This window comes from Gymnoscopelus braueri, assembly GCF_963280865.1.
Source record: "Gymnoscopelus braueri genome assembly, chromosome: 9".
In the NCBI taxonomy this organism is placed as follows: Eukaryota; Metazoa; Chordata; class Actinopteri; order Myctophiformes; family Myctophidae; genus Gymnoscopelus; species Gymnoscopelus braueri.
This window is the reverse complement of record NC_137610.1, coordinates 38,159,308-38,186,959: the sequence shown is the minus strand read 5'-3', so window position 1 is coordinate 38,186,959 and position 27,652 is coordinate 38,159,308. Positions and strand designations below refer to the sequence as shown.

Sequence of the window (27,652 nt, the reverse complement as noted above, 5' to 3'; positions counted from 1 at the left end):
GTCACCTTTTTCACCTCGGGCTGTTTGCATGCCTGCTGTTTACATTTATATTCTGCACATTAGTGGCACAATAGGGAGATGGCCCTTAAAAATTCATGAGACGGATAGCATTAAGTTTTCATGAGTTCCTTTCACCCCCTCCCATGAGATGGATTTCCTGCTTTCTGCTGCAGTGTTTAAAGCTGGAATGTTCAAGAAATGTGCATGGGTTGTGGGAGGGAGATACTCTATGGGAGATTTCAAAACTACTCTAAATTCCCTCTAAAGGTCGAGATAAATTTGAACATGTAGGTGCATTTATTCACCCATTGTGCAGTGAAGAGGAAGTAAACAAAGGTTTGTATGGGTTTCCGATATTTGCAAAGATGTTTCAATACCATTTCATCCTGAAAAAGGTCTCCAGGTTTTACCAAGCAGTGTCTTGACTGCTGTTAAAAAAAAGAAAAATCCATGAACATAACCCCACTGAAAGCACATGCACACACACAACATGCTGTACACATTGATTCTCTGGCAGCTTGTACCAAGGAGTGTGATCAGATCCCCTCAAAGGGATACAGAAGTGTATGATAGTGCGATTATTGCTGTAACAGACACTTCCATAATCGTGGCAATGTGCTTCCCTCTAATGGACTGGCTGGTGCCATTTACCTTCAAGCGATCAATGGTATATGAAAACACCTGGGGCACCAGGCCTGCCAGTTGACAGAGGAGTGAAAGGGGAGGCAGCGCGGGACATTGTGAGATAGGGGCTTGGAAAGAAGGGCTGGTGGGTGGGGGCGCTTGGTGGAATGCAAATATCAGCGAAGAGGCAAATATCAGCGACAGATACAACGTGCACCACACGTTGTATCTGTGTGGTGCAAGTGATGACATTGTTTTGGTGTATGAGTATGAAAAGGCACAGGGCAATGGGGGAAAGGCTAAAGATGCTGGTCATTAATGCCTTGTGTCAATTATGTTCGTACTGGCCAGACTGGGAACACAAATCAGAGCAGGAATTTACAATATCTTTCCACATTCTTTTAACAAATAAATAGTTAGAGCAGGCAGACAAAATGCAGCAAACAGCTTCAGATTTTTTTTTTTTAACCAAATGGGTTCCCAGATTCACTCTGGGTAATGACTGACAGACAGACAGACATGGTGAAAACAATCTCACTGTCTTTGGCCTGGAGTGAGAGCAGTGCAGAGAGGAGGGAGGTGGGGTTGAAATTTGACCCCTGCCAGCTCTGTTATTCATTGATCTGTTTGTCTCTTGTCCTGTGTCTGGCAAAATTGATTTTATCCCTTAAAGTCCTTTACAGACCAATTAGCAACAATCCTTTCGTTTGACTGCATGTTCTAGAATCTAGATCCTGCCTTCTAGTCCTCTTTTATGTTGAAAGTGAAACATGATTTCTGATGTGAATGTTTGAACACAGTATTTGTTTTTTGGTCATCGGTTCAACTATGTAAACAATACACTCCATGTGCATAAAAACAACAATTACACATTTTATATTATTAAAAAGAGAGGAGGAGAAAAATAAGAATAAAAAGTTTCATACAACAGCATACACACATGATCCATCCATCATCCATGACCATGAGACATGAAAGGGAGTGAGAGACAGAACTCGGGGTTAAGTTTTGCTTGGCCGAACGTCTGCATTGGCTCTGACACGGACCAATGGGAGAGTAGAGCGCGAGGAAACATGGAAGTATGGCAGAAATAATAACAACAGTTTATCTTCAGTCCGTCACTTCGTCTGATATAATTCCGAGTAAATGTAACATTGCTTGTTTGCATTTGTAACCAAATGCGGTGTTATCCGTCATCATAGTAACTACAATATATAGAATATATCGGCTTTTTAACGCAAAGCTAGAATGTCCCTGAGTGTGTCGTGTGACTCGGTCTGTCAGAAAAGGACGCTGTCCAGCCTCCTGGGTGAGTTGACAGACAGACAGATGTGTGAATGAATGCACTGGAAACTTCTAAAGTGACACCAAGCTATTTTTAAACATAGACGCTCTGTCTTAGCCTTGATACAAGACTGTCATATGACCGTCTTGATCCAAGGCTAATACTGTCCGCAGTGGTGGAAAAAGTACTAATTAAAAAAAAGAAGTAAAAGTATCAATACTGCGATGTAAAATTTAAATACCCTGTTAAGTAAAATTCCTGAATTCTGAATTTACTTGAGCAAAAGTACAACATATTGGTATAAAAATGTACTTAAAGACAAGTACCAAAAGTAGAAAGTACTCATTATGCAGATTGTTCCGTTTCACAAGTTTTCAAATGTTTAAAATCTAGAACAAATCTTTTGAAATGAGCAGATCTGCAAGCATTGTGAGCTTGTAGATCGGCTATTTTCAAATGGCCGAAATGTATAATAGGACTGAAGTGGTTACTGTATGTTTTGTAATAATAATTAATTATAATCTTCAAAGTAAGTAGTAACTAAAGTTTTCAAATAATTGTAGTGGAGTAAAAGTACAATATTTGCCTCTGAGATGTAGTGGAGTAGAAGTAAAAGTACTGGAAATTGGAAATACTCCAGTAAAGTAAAAAATACCTCAAAACTGTGCTTAAGTACAGTACTTGAGTAAATGTACATAGTTACCTTAGTTACACCACTGGACATCAAGCTATTTTTAAACATAGACACACTGTCTGTGACTAAGTGGTCCCGCCAGTCCTCCATGTCAGACCTATGACGGTATCTTATCAAATCCTATCCCTATAAATAGTATTGTCCATCAAATATTTACAAAATCATTTTTACTCTGTTCAGATAAAGTTACAGTAAGTATCATATGACGTTTCGTTGTACACCGTAACCTGATACAGCAAGAACTAGGGAACAAATACATGCGTCATCATAATAATTGCGTTCCTCCTCCATGTACTATACACCCAGCTGACCGTGTCATCAAGAGACCTAAACAAGAAGATTTGCATCAGCTACAAGAAGCAGCAATCCAGCTGTTGGCCCAGAACCAGAACCTGGCCAGCCTGCTCCGGGAGGTCGGGGTGTGTGGACCAGTGAGACTTTTGTTTGAGTTTTATTATAAATTTGAGGGGGGAAACACCATTATTATTATTATTATTATTATTATTATTATTATTATTATTATTATTAATAAAAACCCTTAAACCTTAAATCTTAAATAATTATATAAATGTTTTAATTAAATCGGGGATCTCGGAATCCACATCGGAACGACGTGGCTCCAATGTGGATTTTGAGGCCTGTGACGCCAGGCGTTTGACGTACCTATGACGTTTTACTCAAATTTGAGCAAGGTTTCAGCCCGATCTGAGCCCATTTATTTACATTATAAAATGTAAGTAAAATATTTGAAAATATTTAAAACACGTGAAAAATGCAAAAATGGTGTTGATTGGTCCAGCGGTATGCAAGATTAGCTCAGGAGAAACACACACAAGGACGCTGACCCTTTTAGACGCTAGCCTCCTGCAGAGCCATAATTAGGCCTACATGAAAGAGCTTAACAACAGCGTGGCTTCTATGTGGATCTTGGGGGTCTATATCGTATAAAAACAGCTGGACAAAATGACCCATTGGGAATCATGGACGGATTACAGACCGGGCCAGTTGGGCCAGTGCCTAGGGGCCCTTGCCCCCGCGAGTCTTAATCCATCACTGTTGGGAATGCATGTCCCTCCTGTTATGCAATACCCGTTGTACCTTTTGTCAGAGTACTTAGTTCAATACTTATTATCATAGTACTTGAAGGCAGATTTATGACATCATATTGATGACATCAGGGATCTCCATATATGGGCATAAAGGGACACAGGCAGACAGACACACTGACAGACAGATACACAGATTTATGGATATTTCTTGACAAATGCTGATACGACCGACTTCCCACTTGGCACTGCACTCCTTCGGGTCCTCAATACACACGCCAAGTCTGAAGCCGATCAGTCGGACTTTTCTCGAGATACGCAGGGGTCGATCTCACAGACACACACACAGATTTTTTTGCATTGATTGATAAATGTCATTCCATCATTATTTTCACTTCGTCCACATTCTTAACTTTCAACTTTAAACCTGGTGTCCCAATTTTGGGCACAAAGGGCAAAAAAGTTCATACATTTTCAAAATATAATAATAATAATCTAAAATAGCTGATCTATAAGCACACAATGCGCTTGTAGAGGCTTGAAGATCTTTGAAAGTGTAAAATTATTAAGGATTTTGGCCATAGCACCTTATTTTGATTATTAGCACCAATACATTTCTTTGTATATTTCAGTAATAAGCTATAAACACAATTCTGTATTTTAAGTTATTTGTCATATCTTCCCTATGCAATTTTTGTTTACAAACCCTAAAAGGAAAACAGACATTTTATTTATATATATTATGTTCCAATGTTCAATGCCAAAAAACTATTATTAATCACTAAATCATTAACCACACTTATTTGTACTAAGACAATGCCAGTTAGGAATGCATGCCCCTTGGTTATGCAATACCTGTTGTACCAGTTGTCAAAGTACTTGTGCCGTAACCATTTTTATAGTACTTGGATGCCAGTCTATGACATCATGCATTTGGCAGGCATGCCCCACAGGTACATGTGGTACCTGTTCATTGCAACCCCTGGTTTCCACATTTGGGAGATGATCTGACACATGGTGAAATGGAGAATGTCACTTTCATTTGTTCTTGAATGTCCTGCAGTATGCATTTTTTCATTCTAAATGTATCCATCCATCCATCTCTGTATAGAGTTCCATTCCATCCAATGTTGTATGTAAGGAGAAAGCAACAGTGGAAGAAACAGCCTCTGGGGGCCTCACAACACCAACTGCAGGATCACTCCTGGGTGAGTCCTTGTAATGCAATAACAATGATGCAACTGAGTTGTTTTCTTACGCGCGTGCGTGCGTTCGTGTGTGTGTGTGTGTAGGGCTTTACGGTGTAACCATTTTGATTGCATGCACTTAAACAGGAACTGTGCAGTCTGCAAATTATATTGTGAAGGACTACCTTGACCACAAATAATGGTGTTGGTGCAGCATGCATCATTGGTGAAATCATCCTGGCTATTGTCTCCGCCAGGCCAAAAGCAATGTTTTCGCCCCTGTCTGTCCTTGTGTGTGTTCATCCGTCCTTCTGTGTACAGAGTATATATTTTGACATTGGCCTGTTGTAGTGCCACCAGGAGGTCGATTTTTGCAAAACACATTACTCGTACAGATTCTGTCCATACATCACGCAAATTGGTACATAGTATAGTCGTGTGATCAAGCCGGATCTGTAAAATGTTTCATATTTCATCCTGATTGGCTAATCTTGGATGCCAAAGTTTGCAGGAGTGGCAGGAGTTTTGAAATAAATGCATCAACACTGATTGCTCCTACAGAGTTTGTCCAAACATCACGCCAATCGGTACACATTGTCTCTATAGTCATGTGATCAATACGGATCTGTCTGATTTTTCATATTCCATCCTGATTGGCTTCCAAAGTTTGCAGTACGGCCCGTTTTGAACAAAATGGCTCAAATAATGAACGCAGCGTCCGATTGCCGTGAAACATTGCTGGGCTGGCCCACAATAAGCTACCCGCCCTGGCGTGTTCTTGTTTGTCCTGTTCTCAGTGTGTGTGTGTGTGTGTGTGTGTCTGTCTTTCTTTATCTGTCCTTCTCTTTGTATGCTTAATGTCCGTGCATGTCATACAGTATCTCTGTGCTCCCCAGTGTCTGAGCTGAGGCGTCAGGCCGGGCAGCAAGGTGTCCCAGTGGTGGCTCTGTCAGTTAAACTGGTGGTAGAGAGACTGGTGGAGATGACTGGAGATGTTGGAGAGGAGGAACGGGTGAACAGCAGAGCTCTGCTCACCTCCTCTCAACGGGTTAGTAGTGTTGTTAAATCTAAATAATTATCACTATTGCTCTTTCATTCATTGAGCATTCCCTTTCACTTTCTGTATGTTTCCCGTCCAGAATCATCTGAATGTTCTGCTGCAGACCACAAGAGAGTTGCTATCTCTAGGAGCTTTCTGCCCCAAGTTGTTTTGGCAGGAGTACTGGAAGGATCAGGTGTGGGCATATGTGCATGAGTACTTTATGAATGTGTGAACAAATGCATGCCATGTGTATATCCATACTATGCATCCAGACACAGACCAGACATGGAAGCAAAACTATCTTATATGATGGGATGGGTGGATGAATGATCTAATTGCACTTGCTTGTTTCATACAGAAGCAGCCCAAGCTGGAGGTGGTACACCATCTTCACTCTTACAACATCCTTACTTTCAAGTACATACTAGAGAGGTAAAGGAGAGAAACATTTCTTCAATTTTATATTTGTATTTTTGTATTATATATTAACTTAATAAGCATTTACACTTAAAAGACTGTTTAATGATCCTGTTCATTCACTTGATATATATCTTTTAGTAGATAGATTAATTCAAATAAGAGAGATACTGCAAAAACGATAGAGATTATTCCAATAATCCCTTGCGTCCTTTGTACTTCTTCATCTTGTTCATTGTCCTCTCTTCAGTGATGAAGGGGTGAGGTCATGGTTGTTGTCTGAGTTGAAAGCTCTTTGTGGTTGGACAGCTCCGGAAGACCAGCAGGAGGGGAGACAAGCTCAACAGAATATTCTGTTATGTAAGACACTGCAGTGTTTTCTCAGATGTCATTGTACAAGCTAATCATTATTATCAATAGAGGAGCTCAGAGGAGCACACTTTTCTAGTCATTATTTTCTATTGACCTTACGTTTGTATCTATACTAGGGCTGATAAAGCATTTTGGGCAGTTATCTATGTATGAAAGGCACGATACCAATTAAGTTAATACATTTTAATAATAGACCCTTGTGGTCCTAACTCTGTGCCACGGCTACTTACTATAATAAAGTTGCCTTTGAGCAAGGCACTTAAACCATTTTTGGTACTGTGTCCCTTATGGCTGAGGAGTCATGAATCTGTGTCTGTGTGTGTGTGTGTCTGTGTTTCAGCCGTGTTAGGCATCTTGGTGGGAACAGCCTTTGAGGAGAGCCAACCATCCGAGGGTGCAACCAACAGGAGGCTCTCCCTGTTTTGTTGTTCTTTACTGGATGACATGCTCTCCTGTGAGTGCACCTTTCTCATTCTCAATCACCACCACATCCTCGAAGTTGAGTGCTAGTGAAGCACTAAAGTGATTTAGTTTGCATTTGTTAAATCCTGCTTTTAACCGCATCATGATGATTATTACCCATCTCCTTCTTCAGGGGTTTTAGACACCTTGGATAACACACAGTCTGCTGGAACTGCAGCTGAGCTATGGTGAGAGAATCATATAGCAGAGGATTTTAGTTTGTTATCATTTTTGTTTTATGTTTGATATGAACCTCCTGTTTGGTAGGGCTCTGCGATATGGATGTATGGACTGACGTAATATCACAATATTTTTTGACCAAATATATTGATATTGAAATTGTTGCAATATCATATTGTGATGATAATATCAGTTTCTTTTCATTATTAACTAGGAAAGTGTGCTCCTCCGAGCACTTGTCTCCGCCAGGCCGGGTTGCCTACCCAGGGCCTGCAAACTTTGGTCATAGCCTCTTGGAATGAGATAAAACTAGAAAATGTGCTCCTCAGAGCACAAATATCCGCCAGCAGACCCGTGCTATTTTAATAGCACAGGTCATCTTGGTAGAACGGGTCGTCTTGGTAGAATGCGCGTGGTTTTTGGTGTTCTGCAGGGGCGACTGAATATGTAGTGTCTGCATCTAAAGAATGTTCTTCTTGAAGCAATGTGTCATATGGGAGTCGTCGTAATTGACTGGTTTGTTCAAATGCTTCATTGTCTTGAACAGTTTCAGCAGTTGATTGGTGTGTTTGATCTATGTCAGTTTTCTCTAGTGCTACATAATGTATTTGATCAAGGTGGCCAATTGTTACAGTATTAAGACTTCGGCCTTGTTGTGGGATCAATTCAACTCTATAGTCCTCTTCTGTGTTACTGTTGTAGATGAGTATGCTTTCTTAGCTTTGGCCTTCTGCGCCTTTGCTTGACCAATGTTAGGTGTTCTCAGAGGGACACACACACACGCACGGACGGTACTGTTCCAATGAAGACTGATTGATCCTGTCTTACCTCACTGGCCTTTTGAAGTGACACACCTATTTATAGGATTTTATTTCGTCATGCGTCCCTCTAGCCAATCAAAGGCATTGGTGTCAACATATTGACACGTGTCACGTGGAGCTTGACCAATGTTAGCTTGGCTAGGGGCCATGCTAACACACGGCGGGACGAAGTGAAAACATACTCTCCACCTCCGGCGGAGACAATACATCAAACTTATACATCTTGATCACATGACCCCAGAGATAATATAATGTGTACCGATTTGTGTGAGTTTTGGACCAAATATGTAGGAGTAGTAGAAAAAACTGTTTTGCAAAGAAAACGCAACATGGTGGAAATGGGCATGGGTTATTTGGAGAGTTCTGTTCAACTGTTTGGACAATAGCAGTGTGAATCATAGATAAACACATCTTTTAACACATTTTATTGTTCTCCTTCTATCTGCCTGTGGCTCTGTCTTCACATCCCTCTGTTCTCTCTTTCCCTCCCACGGACTCCCTGTTTGCACAGGATTCAGTTGTTTGATGCTTCTTTGTGCGGTGTGTCTGTAGCACCAGAAGCTCTACATCGTTTCTTCACACACTCCCTCACACACACTCTCACCTATAAACCTCGCCTCACAGGTAAAAATCAATCACATTTGATGGTGATACTCTGACTCTGTCTACCATTTTCTTTCACAATGCTACTGGCCTTTCATTATCATGGTGACTGTTTGCTGAAGGACATAAAAGTGAAAAAGATAAAATGCAAACCTATTTCTTCAGTATCAGAAGCCATAGCCATGCAGAATGGGTGGAGCTTTGCCAAAAGCAATAGGTTGCTGATCTCTATCTTTCGCAAGGTAAATGGACTTCATGTGTTTCTCAACTGATGTTACCGATGTAAATCACTACATACATAATCTGTGATGTTTTAACTAGTACTTACTTTTTAATATAACTTTTCTAAGAGGCTCTACAGTATACTCCATTGCAGGCCTACAGTGCCAACCTTATGTTATTCAATTTGTCATTGAATATTCTGTCCATATAGGGCAGGCTATTGTCATTCTTACACTTTGTTATAGACAGATGGGAAAGAGTAATGTGTGTGTGTGTGTGTGTGTGTGTGTGTGTGTGTGTGTGTGTGTGTGTGTGTGTGTGTGTGTGTGTGTGTGTGTGTGTGTGTGTGTGTGTGTGTGTGTGTGTGTGTGTGTGGTAGCTGGCTGTAATCTTCAGTGTAGAGAAGCTGCTCTCTCACCTTCAGCAGGTGATGGAGACCCATGAGATCAACTGGCAACATGTCCTCACCTTCCTTTCTACTCTGCTGGTGTATAATCCCTATGCCCAGCCAAGCCTCAAAGGTACAGTACATGCACACACACACACACACACAAATAAAACGTTTGATACTTATCTTAAAGTCTGCTGGTCATTGTGTACCTCCCAAAACACATTTGAATTGTATCTGTAAACTGCACGTATTTACTGTATGACCTGGGAGCATCAATTGAATATATTCGTTACATACTTTTAAAATACATAAAATTGTAGACCAAGCCATTGTCTTTTTTTCCCCCCCTCAGAGCTGTTGTCCAGATTGCTGAGCTCAGCATTTGAAAGTTATGACTTGGAGTACATGATCACTGCATTCCTTCTGGCCCGCCAGGGGGCACTAGAGGGCCCTGCATTCTTCCCCTCCTATAGCGACTGGTTCAAGGTTTGTTTATTTAGTTAGGCTGGAACTGGCTAGACTTATGCATTGAATTATTTTCTTGGGTATAGAGCACCGAAGTCTGACGTAATTTACACATCCTAGGTTTGTCTACCTGGTTCGCGGTTTTCCACCCCCATTCTGAATCCCCATAGACGTATTTAATATCGCGTCAAATAAGAACTATGTTCCAAAAATAAACAAATGAATGACCCCGGTGGTTTTACTCTTATGGATATGAAGCATCAACTGACGGTGAGAAAACGCTAATGTTACTTCCGTTACTTTTTTCGCCAGAAACAGACTGTATCAAATATAAGTGACTGACTAATCATAAACGATACAGAACCTCCTCCCTGACAATATCGCCGAGACAGTTCGTTTATTTTTGGACCACAATTCTTATATGAGACGATTCTATGATGACCCAATGTTATTCTCCATAGCGAAATTACTTTACGAACCTGGGGATGAACGAGTGACGTCAAGACTTCTGTACTCTATTGTGGATTCTCCCTCCTGAAATAAGTGGATCTGGGACAGAGTAAAACTGTTTTCTAAATTGCTCATCTGTGATAGGAATTGCAACTTTATTATTTAGGTTGTTTTGTTTGGTTATGTTTTCTCCCACATCTTTTTGTTTGGTCTCTCTATGATATCTGAAAAACCAATGGCCATATTGCCTTGAAATTTGCTGTGCACAGTCATGCTCCCAAGAGGAAGAAACCTACTGTATTGATTTTTGTGACCCAATGACCTTAGTGCCACCCTCAAGCCCAACTTTAACATTTCAGTTGAGCGTATCTCTTGACCCCTTTTAGTCATACACAGACCAAATTTGCTTTTTGCAACTGTGCATTGATACATTTTCCCAAGATTAAGAAACATACTTATTTTGGTGATCCTTTGCTGATCTTTCCTCTAGCACCACCATCAGTCAACTCGGGAGATTTTTCAGTCTTGATGAAGGTCTATCTATTGTCATTATTGTTTTTGTCTAGTTTGCTGGGTCGTTTTTGTTAGCTTTAAGTGGTAAGATTCAAGTCGTATATACTGTAATTGGGAACCCATATGAAAGAAGCATAGCTAATGCTTTCATCCCATGCAGGTGGACAAATAGAGAAGGCACATATCCTATTTGTTTAACAAAACTACAACTTAAAGTTACTTTCCTTGTAACTTTCCTGGTCTACCTCGGAATCGAGCCAGGTCTACTGCGCAAGTGCTGACACTTTAACCACTGAGCTAATAGAGCCTCCCTGCTTGCTCAGGGGAGAAATACAATTTTGATCGACCACTTGTCAACCAGTCGTGTCCAACCAGACACAGGATCTAAATGGCTCAATAGAAGAGCAGGGAGACTAAATACAACCACAGCAATTGTAATATACTCTATATACAGATTTGACAAGATATCATTGAAATCCCAAAAGTACAGCTTTAAGTATTGGTTGTATAATCCAACCTCTGCTGAGAAGTCACTGGGTTCAGGAATGTAGACAGCCCAGCACTGGTACATCTGGCCTGGATTTGACTGAATGTTCCCTGGCTCTGTGTCATAACATTGATGTTAGCTGGTGTCATCACTTCAGGAGTTGTTGTTTTTCTTCTTGTAAACCTCTCTCTCTCCTGGGCCTGACACACACTTTTATTTTGTACATGATGTTTTATGTTGTTTACTTTATTTAATTATTTTAATTGTAATTCTACACTGCTATAAATTGTATTGTCATGATTAGCATGAACCTTTCCCCTGGATTTTCAGGTGTCTTTTGGTGGGGCCAGTGGTTACCATGGCAACAGCAAAAAATCTCTGGTGTTCCTGCTGAAGTTCCTCTCTGACCTGGTGCCCTTTGACCCCCCTCAGTACCTCAAGGTGATGATCTACAGGTTTATTCATACACATCCATTCATATGAAGAGAGAGGACCGGCCGGCGGGCGGACCTCTGACGTTCCCAATGCAGCTATGCCGAAATATGGAGTGTGTTGTCTTAACCTCAATGTGTAGTCATGGCATCAGGTGCAAACAAATCAGTCAGCTCCATATATGGGCACAAAATGGGAATGCCCATATATGGGCATATACTGATGAAATCAGGGATCTCCATGTATGGGCATAAAGGAACATGGACTGACAGATGCAGAGATTTTCATATATGGGAATAAAAGGGACAATATCAGTCGATATATATATATATATATATATATATATATATTTATTTTTTTTGTGTGACTTGACTTGACAATTACAGTAGAAACATTCACAGCTAACCAGTGATCACTCCTGGTTCAACCCGTGCCTTTATTTTCTTAGAGCAACAATTGTTTGGAAGCTGCAGAGAGATTCAAGTTCAACACGTTATGGGCCCCACTTATAAAAATAATTGCCCTATAATTGCCAATGTTGTGTGGGCTTCTTGTTTCCTCTTTCCTGGGCTCCTTGCCAAGGAACCCAACCCACCCAGAAGCAGTCCTGAACGTTGGTCCTCTGCCCATTTCTGGTGATACTAAATTTCATTTCTTATCATTCTAAATGCTCAGGTTCACATCCTCCACCCTCCCTATGTAGCAGTCAAACACCGGAGCCTCTTGCTGGAATACATCTCTCTGGCTAAGACCAGGCTCGCAGATCTCAAGGTATTGCCCAGAGATAGAATTTAAAGGCCAATTCCACAAAAGAAACTCACATATCTCATATCAGCACATAAGAACTCATATTGCACCATTCCCTATGTCTTTTACAAAATCATGGACACTTGAACAAGAATTTGCTAGAAATAATATAAACAATATCGCAATCTCTGATGATTCAAAGTGACTTTTTCTGAAGTTGTCCCTTTGTCATTGTGTGTGCAGGTGTCGGTGGAGAACATGGGTTTGTATGAGGATGTTTCTGGAGCTGCAGGACCACCAGTGCAGGTAACAGTGACACGAAGTGGTTGCCCTGTGTAATAACATTTTCTCTCTGTTTGGGTGAATAGAAGTACAGTGCAATTATATTTTGTCAGTGTTAGTGACTATTAGTGGCTGGGATGGTGCAAGTGTTTTCCCACACGTGCCTTTGTGAGGACCAAATGTCATAGTTTTACCAAAAGTCCTCATATGGGTAGAAAAGTGAGAAAAAAAGATAACTCGCTATTATAAAATGGTCTGGATTGCGTGTGGACCAGCCATGTACTTGTGGGGGATAAATTTGTGTGTATGTGTGCGTGCGTGCGTGCATCTCCAGCCTGAGTGTCAGGCTCTCCACGATGTAGAGAAGGCAGTATCTCTGTTTGAGAACACAGGAAGAATCTCTGCCACAGTCATGGAGGCCAGGTATTTAAACTTCATTAAATAGCTCATCAGCCAACACTGTGTAATGAAAATAAAATCTTTATCACGGATAGCATTTACTGTAACTATAACTGTAATTAACCTTTTGGATAACTTTGTAACTCACTCTTTGCACAGTATTTTCCGGAGGCCATATTTTCTAACACGGTTCCTTCCTGCTCTGCTTACGCCAAGAGTGGTAAGAGACATAATGCACAGTTGCACACTGTAATGCTGACTCACTGTTCCATTTTTGTTTGTTTTCTGTTTTGTTTGTTTGTTGTTGCCGTGTTTAACACATGTCACTTTGTATCAAATAATGCATTCATGGGAAAAAAAAGGATAACATGAAGATTTGCATAACTTGATATTAATTAACCACTGATCTGTTTGTCTATCAGAGGGCAATTGCTTAACTACTGGCATTTAACTGTACCTCATATTATTGCTTTGATGAGGACTGCAATGATGCACTCTGTCTGTCCATTACAGCTTCCTGTGAAGGCTGATGCACAAATGAGTTTCATAGAAGCTCTGAAAAAGTGAGTGAAATCACAACTTGTAAACTGTGTCAGCTCTCAATGGCACTTTACAATACCTCAATAGAAAGTTGCATACCGTTGCGCTCAGTTTACTGTACCTCTACATTGTCATATCTACATGAGTAATAACAGTCTAAAAATAATCTTTACTACACTTAATACTTAAACATACTACATCTATTATTTTGAGTCTGCCCAGTGTGGATAGAAACCTGAGTCCATGGTTAGTGCCCCGCACGTACATTCATCTATACATGATGAATCATTTGATGTCTGTCTTCACCATTTTGATGAATTCTTCCTTGTTGTGTAGAGCGGACAAGATTCCTGCTGCGCAGTATACATCTTATGTTGATTCCTGCCAAAAACAGAGACAGCACAACAGTGGGTGTTCTTTGTATATTACATTTACCATGTTATAAATTATGCACATATTGGAAAAATGCATAGAAAGAATAAATCACTAAATGCCCAAATCTCTGACCATAGTTACAACGTAGGTCATGTTTCTTATGTTTCATAGTTAGATTGTTACTATATATGATATAATGATAATGACAATACCCTGTATGTGCGGTTTACTTTTATCCAATGTACTTTGCAGTATCATCGGTGTCATAAACAACTCAGTGCCCCCTGTTAATTTAACCTTATTTATTATTGAGCTGTGATTTAATCCCAACAGTAAGGGGTTTCCCCACCCCTGAGTGTGGTGTAAGAGTAAAATAGCTGCAGTGTGATTATGGTCTATGTGCCACATTCCCAGGACTGGGAATGCATGTGGAGAGCAATGATGACCCTCAGGGAGTTCTGAAAGTTCAGCTGCAGGAGTTCAGACAGATGGTCATTGATGGCAATGATGGAGGTACATTGATGGAGGAGTGCAGACATGGTACTCCTGCACCGCCACACAAGTTATATATATTAACATCCACAAAACATTGGGCCTCATTCACAAAGCTGTTTTAATTAAGCCTACTCTTCATGAACTCTGAACCCAATCTATCTAAATCGTTCCAGAAGTGTCTGCTCAGGTGTCCAGGATCTCTCATACACTGGGTGTCATTTTCCCAGACCATTTTGAGGAGCTTATTGTCCAGAAAGTCATCAAGCTTAACCTGGAAGCACCGCTGTCCCCTGATCCACATGTGAAAGTATGAAATATTTTCACTGAACCGCCAATTACTCCAGATTCTCTGTTGTGTAGACATTGACGTTTTGTATCAACCTGTCTCAGTGGTTTTCTTCCTGAAGTCATCATCTCTCTCTCTTTCTCTTTCTCTTTCTCTTTCTCTTTCTCTTTCTCTTTCTCTTTCTCTTTCTCTCGCTCTCGCCTTTAGGTTGTCAATATGATCCTGAGAAACTTTTGTCAATGTATAGTGGATGCTTCCCAAACAAGCCCGCCTAATAAGTAAGACAAAAGTGTAACCTTGGTAGAGGTTTGGGTTGTGTAGTTACCTTGCCATGGTGTAACTCTAAATATTGGCGAGATATCTTCAATGGTTGCCCTGTAGATTAAACATTCATAATCAAAAATATGCTCCCTATTGATTTAATCACAGTCACACTTTTATCACTTTGGATCATACATTTTTAATCTACAGAGCAACTATTGAAGACATCTCATTAATAGTAACCAAAGTTTAATTATATTTTAACTGTGTAGTACATACAGTATATTGAGAATGTCTCATTTGTGACTCAGCCTTGTTTGTTTCCTGTAATCCTAGACAAAGCTTGTGGGCCAGTCAGTTTGTCTCTGTCCTGCTGGGTCATACACAGCTGGTTTCAGCCCTCGTGCACAGACTCTGGGATCTCTTCCATCACCAGGTGCTGCTTACTTGCAATACTTATTTCCCTTTCCCCTGAATTTCTGACTAAATTAACATGCACCAACCTCCGTCCACACACTGTTTGTCCTTCTATTTCCAAAGGGGTCGTCGCTGAGTGGTGCCCACGTGCTCGGCCTGGCAGCGTTTGTAGTCCACCTCCATGCCTCCAAATCCCAAAGTCCTCTGGTGCAAATGGTTCCATCCCTGCTACCAAAGCCGGTACCTGTCACAGAGGCCCTGAGCTGCGCCTTAACCTGCAGCACACACACCAACATGCTCTTCTGTGTCAGGTGAGGGAGAGGCATGTTTTAATCTACTGTCCATGGTGACTCTTTAGAACAGGGGTTTTCAACAAGGGTTCCGGGACCCTTAGGGGGTCCTCAGAGTTGCTACTAAATCTTTGTGTCATAGGAACCTTTTTTTCTTTTTTACATTAACCACATGAACCCCTAGCATTCTTGTCAAACAAGTCTATGAAGCTATCTATGAAATCTATGAAAAAGTTTAATCTGCAACACAATTTTATACAATATGTATGTAGTGGGGGTCCATGCTTCATCTTTCTCAGTTAAGGGGTCCTTGGCCTGAAAAACTTTGAAGGACCCTGATTTAGAACATACAAGATCCTGGTTGGATGTATGACAGACGCTGGTTACGTAGGCAGACATACAGTACCAGCCTTTGTCAACGTTTTGTTGTGATGGCTGCTGTTACTTTTGTACCCTGAGTGTTAATTTAACCGTCAGGGAGCGCAAGTGGGAACTGTTAAGCAGGGAGCGAAACTGGGAGGGATAGCGTGTTATGTAACATGTCATGTGCTGCCTAAAAGGGCATTAAATAACAAAGCTGCAATAAAAATACACATCGGCTCATTGAAGGCTTTTATGAACCAAAATAAGGCTTTTATAAAACAAAAATAAAACTGTATACCTGTCATTAATTAGCTCTCATTCTGAGATGCTCAGTCATTGTCTTTGGTTTTGAAGAATTGGACACTTCAGTCTTATGCTGATTGCATATTTTGTTCTAGTTGATATCATGTACTGTAGATAATTTTTGGCCTTTTATCTACTGTAGGAAGAGAAGGGAAAGGGAGGTTAGAGGTGGGGACATGTAACACCTTTGTCCATTGGTCTGCTTGTTAGCAGGATATTTTCAAAATGTACAAACAGATTTGCAATAAACTTGGGAAAGTTTAAATGTTCATGCTGATTGGCCAAAAGGGGGATGTGGCATTTGCTGTTATTAATTTGTCCCATATGATGTATTTTATTATTTTAATGTGTCTTATTAGGCTCTGTGTGGCAGCAGTGTGCTATGGGCTCTGCAGAGCTGATACACCATCTCAGCTACAAGACTACATACCTAACAGCCTTTATAAGAAGGTATTATTTTATGTTACTCCCCTTTGTAGCATAATATTCCCTGCTATCATGTCATTAAATTGGGCTAAATTGACGGAATAGCTTTCATTTCGTTACTTTGAAGTTATAATCCACATTCAAGTTACCCTATATATCTTAAAAGATAAATCTGTTAATAAAGATAAGATGCACTTTATTGATAAAGGTTTTGCTATGTGTGGGGGCATGCATGGCACTAACGTGAACACCATTAATGCTGAGGGGTTGGGCTTTGATACTCAGAATATCTAAACTTGGATAAACGCTTTCACTATTAAATACATTACATTAAACTAAATGTATGTTCAGCTTTTCTACCTCATCCCGAGACTGATACCTGAGGCTCGAAGGAAACCAATCACCAGTGATAGTGCTGAGGCCTCTGTTTCACCTGAAGGAGTATACCAGGAAGTGGAGCAGACTGGTTTGTGGAGGACTGCTACGCACCCCAGTACGACCTGGAGGAATACAGCCTGGCAAATGTGGATGCACACTGGTTTCCAGAAACTAGTACAACTACCACAGTACCAGGTGAGACAGCAGCAACAAAAATGGGTGTCTCAGAATCTACAGTACCGGGTATGTTTTCAGGTATGAATTACTTAATAAAAAGGAGTCTTATAACTTTGGCTTCCAAACTTTATCTGTTGCTTCATTGACCATTGTAGGGGAGGGAGCCTTCTGAGATTGGAGAATAGTTCTAGCCAAAGTCTAGCCAAAAATAATCCCTTGAGAAAATTCTGATTTATGTACAAATTTCAAACATCCATGACTTAGAAACCATATAATGTGCTTAACCAACATTGACTCATTATTCTGGTAAGTTTGGTCACTTTTAAATGATTTTGGAAAAAATGTAAACAAGTCATTAATGTGAAATGTTCTATATTTATGTAGAATATATGGTCAAAGTTATGAATAGATCATGACATGCATTGACACTGGTATGACCCTTTAAAGTATTGATATGGATGGTATCTTTGTCCAAGTTGTTTTTTACAGAATGGCTGTCCACTGAGCTCAGAGTACAGAGAAATGAAGATGTCCTGTCTGACCCAGAGAGGTAAGGCACACGAATTCATACACCCATGCCCGGAACACAACACATGAACATTGTCATAAGACAAACTGAGTGTTTGTGTGTGTGTGTGTGTGTGTGTGTGTGTGTGTGTGTGTGTGTGTGTGTGTGTGTGTGTGTGTGTGTGTGTGTGCGCGTGCGTGCGTGTATTCTAGGCAGGAGTACCAGCAGTGGGCCTGTTTGGAGCTCTATCTGTCTTGTCCAGTGGAGCGGGGTGGCTGTGGAGGGAACATCAGGACCCTCTGCTCTCATATCCTTAATGCTATCATGGACCAGCAACTATGGTTTGTGTAACTGCTGGACCGCTAGTGAGGCTCTCTGAAGCGTTTGGATGAAGAGTTGAAACTGTATATAGCATATGTTGCATTACCTTTTATGTCTGCAGTGGCCAGAGGCAGGTGGATCCAGACCACAGACCATCAGAAACAGGCACTTGTCTTCCAGATATCCTATCCAGATTACAGGTGTGTGTCTGTTTTGTATTTTTGTTTGTATGCGTCAGGACTTCTCCATCATTTCTCATGATGTCACAGCTCCTATCTGCCACCATATTGGGAACCGAAGCCTGTACTCTAAAAAAACACATCTGTTTCTCAACGTCTGGTCCAGGGCCCACCAGGGGTCCAAGTGGACCCCCTGAGTAAAATGATCGGTGTTAATTTAACTCGGAGAGTGTACAAATGGAACCAAATGGTGGTCCCCGGAAACCGCCGTTGAGAACTAGTGCTCTCACAAATACTTGAGCCGACATGGCAAAACCCCAAATAACACCCAACCACGACAAGTTGCAAGTCAAAAGTACACTGGTGTGTGACAGCGTGTGTATTTGTCACTGTGTGAGTACAGGAGCTGGTCTATGACATGGGACTGACAGGCCACTATAGCAGCCGCGGAGGCAGAGATGATCCATGTCACTTCTTGTTTGAGTTGTTGTCCCAGAGGTGCTCCACTTCTTTACCCTCTGACTCACAAAGCATCAGCAGAGAGCTCAACCTACAGCACACACTACAGACATGGAACAGGTACACACACACACACACACACACACACACACACACACACACACACACACACACACACACACACACACACACACACACACACACACACACACACACACACACACACACACACACAATAACGTATATAAACTCATGCATCATTTGTGCTGCTACCTGCACAACCACTTATGTTAGGGTCTGTCTGTCTGTCTGTCTGTCTGCATGATTTGCCATTGTTTTACAGAGTATTGCTGGCCCTCCCAGCAGTGTTGTTTGTGTCTGTAAGGAGCCAGGGAGGGATAAGAACACTGGACTGTCAGACCCTGATTGAACATGTCAACCAGCATCAGGTGAGTTAATTTGGCTAAAGTCAAAACAGCAGGAATCAACTTCACCCTGTGTTTTGGTCTTCATGCATGCATAATAGTATTTGTATATTTCTCAGTGGAATACATGTGCAATAGATGTGCAGATTTCCATTTTGCCTTTTAGTTTTGAATAAAGTCAAATATGTGCTTGCGCTTGAGTTTGTGAAGTGCTCTTCACATAAAATAAAAAATACACCTGGAGTTGCAAACACTGCCTGCACCAGCATTTCTTGCTCTATGTCTCGCCCTTCCTGAGATACGGCTGATTATGTAATGTTGACCACAAAGACCCACTGAATGACATTAAAATCTATTTTTACGGAGTTCTTTTATGAGATATTTTATTTTACATATTATTATCACATATTTTATATTATCACTTAATGACTGTGACCTTGAACTGGAGTATGACGTGAAAGCCGCTGTGTGATATGTTCAACAATAGGGCATGAACATGCAGTCAGAATATCCCCAACGAACTCTTAATATGACAGCCATTGGTGTTCATTTATTTCCATCTGTCTGTCTCTACTTCCTCTGTTTGTTTCATGCATCAGAGGAAGGTGTGTTCTCAAGCTGGATTGCTACCCTACCACATAACGGCACACTTCTTGAGAGTGAGTTAGCAATTTCATCAAATCTGTCTTCAAGCCCAATGTCACAAGACTGCAATAGTTAAGAATGTCTTCATCCCTCCAGGGTGTGCTGAGTGCCAGTATGAGCTGTGACCATTCATCTGGAGAAGTCAACAAGGCCTGGTCTCAGATCAGTCTCCACTGCCCTCTACTCCTAGTTTCTACAGTGGTATGGTCTGTTCTCTATAGTCTTGTTGTATAATATAGTCTTGTTGTATAATTAACCTCAACTGTGGTTATCTTCAGACCCTGAGGCAGAATGGACATTTAAAGACTAGGTTACATTAGGTTACATACAGCAATTAGCTATTTATACTCCCACAACACATCTGACAGACACTCTGCTCCAGTCTTTACTCTCATTCCTTCCTTTAACCACAACTTGCTCATCACATCTTGACTACCTTGCACATACAGTTAAACAATCCTCTTTAATGTCATGAACTGAAATGCAGAAATTGACCATTATTGTTTGTACTTTATAACAATTTCAACGATACCTTTTAAAAACAAACTGACAAATGTGTACTGTGCGTGTGTGTGTGTCTAGCACTGGTGGAGCGGTTTATCTCCTGTTCTAACATCACTGTGGCATCATTTGTGTGACGGAGAACCTCTACCAGAGCAATTGCGGCTCCTAGCAGACTGTCACCAGTGGGCCTGCAGGTATGAACCGGTATATCTCCTGAAAACCAAGGCTCTTGACTCATGAAATTAAATTGTGTGTAGAGTGCCTGTTTGTTGTGGGCCCCACATGATGAGGGTGCTATATTCTATTGACATGACTTGGCTGCAGTTTAACTGATTTCCACACTTAAATAACAGATCATTATCATCAACTAATATTTACGATTTCCCCCTGCTCTAAGCAAGCAGCTACCCCTCATTAGCTATTACGTTACTGCATGTATTGGGTATCATCATTAGGTATATTTGAATGTTTGTTTAGTTCTAAACTAAAGAGGGAATTTCTTTCTATGTACCAAAGAGTGTGTAGAACAAACGCCACTTAATTTCAGAACTCTCAGTTTCTGCTAAGAATTTGTTTTCTTTTCAACCCTTCCTCCTCTGCAGTTCAGTGAAGGTCAGGCCATCACAGACGCCTTCAGGTCCAGCCCTGCTACTGGCTAGCAGTTTGCACTGTGCCTGGAGAGGCGTTGATGGGGGACAGAAGAAGAAGAACCACGACTTCAGGGCAACCCTGGAGATGCTGGGACAAGTGAAGGAGAGGCAGTACAAACAGGTGGAAACCATGAATGGCTTCTTTTACAGCAAACATTTTTATTTAAAGGTAGGGTAAATGATATTTTCTGATAGTAATCATTGCTACAGCGCGTTTGTTCGGTCACAGGGGTCTCTCCAGCTCTTTAGTAAACAGAATATTGTACATTTTCAGGTAGGTGACAAAAGTTAAGCCAATCAGGAGAGAGCACTGACAATGCATTTTCTGTTTAATAAAGAGCTGGAGAGACATGGGAGACTCCTTTTACTGAACAAACACTCTATAGCAATGAGTACTATCAGAATATAGAGCTATTTAACACTTATTTTAACCAAAGTAAATCACTTACCCTACCTTTCATTTCATATTCATATATTTAGCAGGGACAATACATAACATCAGTAGATCATATAAAGCAAGCAGGTTTCATTCAGTTGTTACTGTGTGCCAGCATGGACAGCTATTGTACAGTTCATGCTGGCACACAGAAACGCCTACATTTTAGTTCACCTATCAAAATGGCTGCATTCAAGGTTCATTCGATGAAATCAATGATGCAAAATGGTCACAGACTGCTACAGATATATTCTGGAAGCAGAAATGGTCACTTGTGACCCTGCTGAGTCTCTCTCAACATGACAAACTATACAGATATACTCTGATCTACTCAGTGTTTGTGGCCAGCCTGGTGAGTAAATCAGCAGATTATATTCTGCATGCTAATAAATAATTGATTACTAAATATGTATTAGCATGCAGAATGACTATTAATAATTAACTTTTGAATATTAAATGTAGTGAATGGAAAGCTGGGGGCATTTGCAAGTTCACTCTGAGGGCATTGGAGCACACCATGACTGCTTTCGAGTTGTTCAGACTAAGTGCTGACAATGTCTGTGTTTTCCACCTTCACTTAGCATGTTAATCTGCTTCTAATTTTTCCTCCCAGGTACTAGTTTTTCTGCTCTTCCTGTGTGTAACTGACCTTCTGTCAACCTTAATTTATCCTCAGGTAATGCCCCATCCCGCATGCACGCACACGCACACACACACACACACACACACACACACACACACACACACACACACACACACACACACACACACACACACACACACACACACACACACACACACACACACACAGATTTTTAGAATAACAAATAGGTGCATATTACAGGATTATACAGTAACTATCCATGTTCATGCAGATTAATTTCCAATAATAATCAATAATAGCCAAGAATCAGTAATGCAAAGATAAAAGATAATCAAACATCTAAGTTAGAGGCTCCTTTTTGTGACGGCTCACACATTCAGTGGCTATAACAACTGTTCTATTGTGTCTAATGGTTTCTGTAGGAGGTGAAGAATTGTCTGGGGACCAGGGAGCTATGTACAGACATCCTGACAATACTGGTAGACTCTCCTGACTGGCTACTCATCTTTAAGTGTCCAACAACTGGTACAGTATTGTTTATAATGTCATGTTATTTGTTTGATCTACTCGCTCACATTTATTCATTATCTCCACCAGGCCAAAGGCAGGGTCAGAGATTATGATTTTACCCATCTGTGTGTTTGTGTGACTGAACTACTACATCGATCAGCGTCAAATGTCTTGTGTACGTTTGGCAATAGGTCAAGGAAGTCAAATCGGCCGTATGATGATGATGATGATGATTAAGTGATTAAGTGGCCTACTATAAGTAACTAGATATAGTCAGGGGATATTAGCAGAAAGATTTCCAATCTTGGAATAAATTCCTTACCAAAAAAAATCTTCACCAATGTGTTTGTAAAGGTGTCTAGTAACACATCTCACAAAGACTGAAATTCAGTTTCCCTAGGAGAATTTTTGACAGCTGCTGAAAGTTGGGGTACCCACCATTTCCCTGCATTTCCATGCAGGGCAAAAGAAATCAAATTTTAATTCTGTTTTAAGTAGCATGTGAGGGGTCAAACTAGGGTGTTTTTATGATTCTGAATCCATTGCAAGCATTTGTTTTGCACCAAAACCACTCCTTGGGCTAAAAACGGCCATATACATCCTTGTCCAGGTATACTTTTTGTGTAAAAAGCCCATTGAGATTGGGCTGTTTTTAGCCCAAGGAGTGGTTTTGGTGCAAAACAAATGCTTGCAATGGATTCAGAATCATAAAAACACCCTAGTTTGACCCCTCACATGCTACTTAAAACAGAATTAAAATTTGATTTTTTTGGCCCTGCAGGGAAATGGTGGGTACCCCAACTTTCAGCAGCTGTCAAAAATTCTCCTAGGGAAACTGAATTTCAGTCTTTGTGAGATGTGTTACTAGACACCTTTACAAACACATTGGTGAAGATTTTTTTTGGTAAGGAATTTATTCCAAGATTGGAAATCTTTCTGCTAATATCCCCAGACTAATAGTAGACTCACAGGTCAACATGATCTCGGGAGTCATGTGAAAATGAGCTGTGTTTTTAATATTCCATATAGTTCAGCTTACAAAAGTTACCTTCCAAAATGTGTGGGAGTAGCCCGTTTCAAAAACATAACAATCCAATTGAGGGTCTTCTTTAGAGCATCAGTGTAGGCTGGTTGTGTGGTTGTTGTTTTAGGTCAAAAGGGGCAAACTGTTTTACTGAATACTGTTCTCTACCTAGAACAAGCACTTTACCAGTCAGTTACCATGGTGACACCAGATGAGTATACAAGGCTGATGCCTTTGGCCTTTTACAGGTGAGTCTACTTAAGGTTTTCTAGTCAATAATCTGTTGTAAAGTGGCCAAGGGCCCTAATTTGTGTGAACAAATTTAGTTGGGGCTGACAGTTTTGGCTTATAACTTGTTATCTATTGTGCTGGTCTGTATATGTACCGTAATGTATATGTATAAGCTAACGGAACAGTTTTCCCTCTAGTCTGTTGATGGAGCACAGTGTTGAGCTGCTAGAGAGGGCTGTCAAGTGTCCAGGCTTCCTCCATACTGCTGTGTCCTGTTACACCAGTCTGCTCCAACTCTTCCTGGATGGAAACCCATCTAGTACAACCACAGAGACGACTGGTGATCAGGTGACTGCGCTCAGGTTGATAAAAGCAGAAACATATGCACAGCTGCAAAAATGGAGAATGATACATTACATTTCTCTAAAATTGTCATATTATTTTCAGATGGATCTCACCCAGATCTTAAGGAGAGCACATCAGTTACTTTTGAGGACGATCTCACAGACCTCCTCAACCGCTCTGTCCTCTAGCCAACTCCGTCAGGTAACAAACATGCACAGACACACAAACATTTAATGCACGCACACAAACGCATCAAACACACACATTGGGAGGCCACAATGGGTACTGACGTCATAGACTGGCCAAGTACTCTTGACATCAGTTACTGCACTAGGTAATGCCATGGTAATCGGACACACAAAAGAAATCCAGCTTGTTTCATCTTTCCTTCCTTCTATGCTCTTTCCTGTAGCTGGAGTCCCAGTGTGCGGAGCTGGACCCAGAACTGGCATCAGCTCTACAGTCACACTTTAGCTCTGACAGCCTCGACCAGGATATGGACTTTCTCTGAAACTAGCCAACGTGGATGTGTGGGTGGGCTGCTTGGGACCTAGTCCAAATCACTATTTTTCCCATGTTATTACCGGTTATATGACCACAACCGATGCTTATCCATTACTTTTCCAACCCTGCATTATTTATTTGAATGTCTCAAACCTGTTATATACAACTCTATGAAAACATTTCCACTCTGTTTATTTACAGTTAACTTGAGCATAATTCACAACAGACATAAGTATACAATAGATGTATATATCTCAAGCCCTTCTCAATGTTTACAATAAAGACTATTTTGCATTGTAATAACTTAATAAAAACATGTATCTAACATTGAATAATTCTGCACAACCTTGTGCACAAGAATATGACATTATAGAGGTGTAATATAAGGAACACACAATTTACTCATTAGGTGGTTTTATAGACCATTATACCTTGCCGGTATCCCTAGTAATGCTTGCTGTAATTACTGTCCATAGCTGAATCCAATTTTAGCACTAACACCTTTCCTCACAAGTATAGGGAGAATTGACAATGACTAGATCAGGATAAAAAATAAAGCGTGTGAAAAATTAATGGACTTTTTAAAATTGTTATCTTTAAGGCTAGGCATTATGGTCCATGTAAAACCACGGAATAGATACATGTCTTTACAAGGTCTGTTGTTTGATAAGATGACAAAATATTCAGTCAAAACATTGACTACAACTCCTGCTAGACCCATGGAGGCTTTGCTTTTCATTTAAAACAATGCAAAAACGTAAGTACACACCTTTTTCAAAGAGTGGAAAATCATACTTTACCATGACTTAAATAAAAACAGAATATTTCCTTATTGAGAAAAAGTAACATACCTAACATACCTTTTATCTTATCAAATGCCTACAAGTTTAAGCAGGCGCACCCATGTTAAAGATGGCATGGGTGTCATTACTGTACCTCGTAATCAGAAAACCTGGTTTAGTTGCTGTTGACTTCTGGTAGTCATCAACAAAAGGGTTCTCTGAGGCCCTGAGAAGAAAGTTTGTTAATACCCATTTGTTTGGGAGGTTTCAAAGCCACTGTCCGAATGATTATGTATACATCTTTGCCGGGCTGGAGGATTAAGTCATGGCCAAGATCTTAATCCAATAGAAAGGGCACTTCAAGTAGGCAGTACACATAATAAAGACCACAAACATCGCAAAGTTGAAGGAGTTCTGTACTGAAGAGTGAGCATAAATTCCCCCAATAATGTAAAAGACTGATACAAGGAACGTCTTTAGACTTTAGTCTGTGCTGTCGCAGGAGAGCATGTGCCATCTTGATGAGTCTGCAACAAGTTACAGAATATCTGAAAAATAGTGCAACACCAGCTATTGAACCTTGCGTTGTACTTATGTTTTATGCCTGAGTAAACCGATTTCTTTTTTTTCAATAATCATGGCAAAGTATGATTTTTTTTTCACTGTCATTTTAGATCACATTTAATGATGAATTGTACTGAAATGAGTATTAGGTTTACTAATTCAAAACAATTGTGACCTGCTTACATGCACCACAGAAATCAAGGGTTCTAACGTGCACAATATACCAAATCAAATACTTTACCACTGGCATACATTTGAAAAATATGCAACTGTATTGAGGGTTGGTTTTCACGGGATGTATTTACTTTTTCACAGCACTGTAACAGCAACAGAGGCATTAGTTTGTAGTTCTACTCCTAGCACATTTATTCTTGCCTTGGAAACAAATAAAACGAGTGTGATGACACTCCAGGTATAGGCAAGCAATTCATTTGGGCTCCTGACTTTAAACATTGCAACAGACTGTAGTCCTGACTGTCATCGGAAGAGAACAAGTGGTTGACATCAACGGAACCATGTCCTCATCCCTCCCGGTGAGCTGTGGGGTTCCTCAGGGCAGCATTCTAGGGCCGTTACTGTTTCTTCTATACATTAACGACATGAGTGCTGCCTGTAACTGCAAATTGTTCCTGTTCGCTGATGACTCTGCACTCCTGATCTCGGGAGAGGACAAGTTGCAAGTTGAGGAGGCGCTCAGCTCCGAACTCTCAAAAATCCGTACTTGGCTTACCGATAACAAACTGTCACTACACCTTGGGAAAACTGAATCCATTCTCTTTGGGACCAAACATTCCCTCAGACAGATGGATGTAAATGATTTCAAGGTCAAAGTCAATGACACAATTATCTCTAGCAAAGAAGAGATTACCTATTTGGGTTGTGTTCTTGACAAATACCTGACAGGTGAAAGCATGGCTACAAAGGTGGTCAAAAGAGTAAACCAGAGAACCAAATTTATGGGCAGACCACTTTTGACCACTTTTTGACTATGCTTGCACCTCCTGGTACTCCAACACCTCAGTGTCACTGAAGACTAAGCTTCAAACCTCCCAAAACAAACTGATTCGGCTACTCCTCGGATTGGGGCCCATGACCCACCTTTCTCCCACCCATTTTGCCAGCCTAGGCTGGCTCAGGGTGGAAGATAGGGTTAAACAACTAAAAATGGGACTGGCCTTCAAAATTGTAAATGCAAATTTGCCCGATATGCCCCCTATTCCCGCATATCTGAGTAAATACCTCCAAAAGGTTAGCAACACCCACAGTCACAATACCAGAGGGAGCGTTAACAACAATTTGGTACCACCCACCCATAAATCAAACATGGGCAAATTCTCCTTCTACAGCACTGCCACCCAGGATTGGAATAGTCTAACTCCATCCCTCAAAAAATGCAGTTCGCTGGGCTCATTTAAAAGAGCCTTAAAAAAATCTCCTTTCAGGAGGCCAAAGGTGGAGGTAGTACCATTTTCCCGTTAGACAGCAGACCCTCCCCCCCCCCTGTTCTTGTACATATTTTGTTTCCCCTC

General features: G+C 40.8%; 1 protein-coding gene across 7 annotated transcripts; it reads left to right on the top strand.

Moving 5' to 3' along the window:
• The first annotated feature begins 1,699 nt into the window (after positions 1-1,699).
• fanca (FA complementation group A) lies at positions 1,700-27,599 on the top strand. Of its 7 annotated transcripts, none has more exons than XM_080438491.1 (42): positions 1,700-1,933; positions 2,910-3,034; positions 4,761-4,857; positions 5,733-5,884; positions 5,976-6,071; positions 6,240-6,310; positions 6,546-6,655; positions 7,008-7,121; positions 7,263-7,317; positions 8,642-8,754; positions 8,899-8,975; positions 9,335-9,476; positions 9,699-9,832; positions 11,592-11,702; positions 12,369-12,464; positions 12,684-12,746; positions 13,057-13,145; positions 13,281-13,341; positions 13,635-13,684; positions 13,998-14,068; positions 14,451-14,549; positions 14,705-14,838; positions 15,025-15,095; positions 15,415-15,514; positions 15,619-15,806; positions 16,811-16,901; positions 17,229-17,450; positions 17,909-17,982; positions 18,153-18,281; positions 18,383-18,461; positions 18,844-19,019; positions 19,243-19,348; positions 19,924-19,983; positions 20,066-20,170; positions 20,552-20,667; positions 21,076-21,244; positions 22,173-22,235; positions 22,586-22,688; positions 23,870-23,945; positions 24,126-24,276; positions 24,376-24,474; positions 24,686-27,598. In XM_080438491.1, the coding sequence occupies exons 1-42, from the start codon at positions 1,873-1,875 to the stop codon at positions 24,782-24,784; spliced, it is 4,398 nt and encodes a 1,465-aa protein (XP_080294617.1). In that variant the 5' UTR covers positions 1,700-1,872; the 3' UTR covers positions 24,785-27,598. The 7 variants fall into 7 exon arrangements, 6 of the variants coding, with proteins under 6 accessions (XP_080294617.1, XP_080294618.1, XP_080294616.1 ...); XM_080438492.1 differs by having other exon boundaries at positions 2,910-3,022; positions 6,237-6,310; positions 24,686-27,597; XM_080438490.1 differs by having other exon boundaries at positions 6,237-6,310; positions 24,686-27,597.
• The last annotated feature ends 53 nt before the right edge of the window (positions 27,600-27,652 follow it).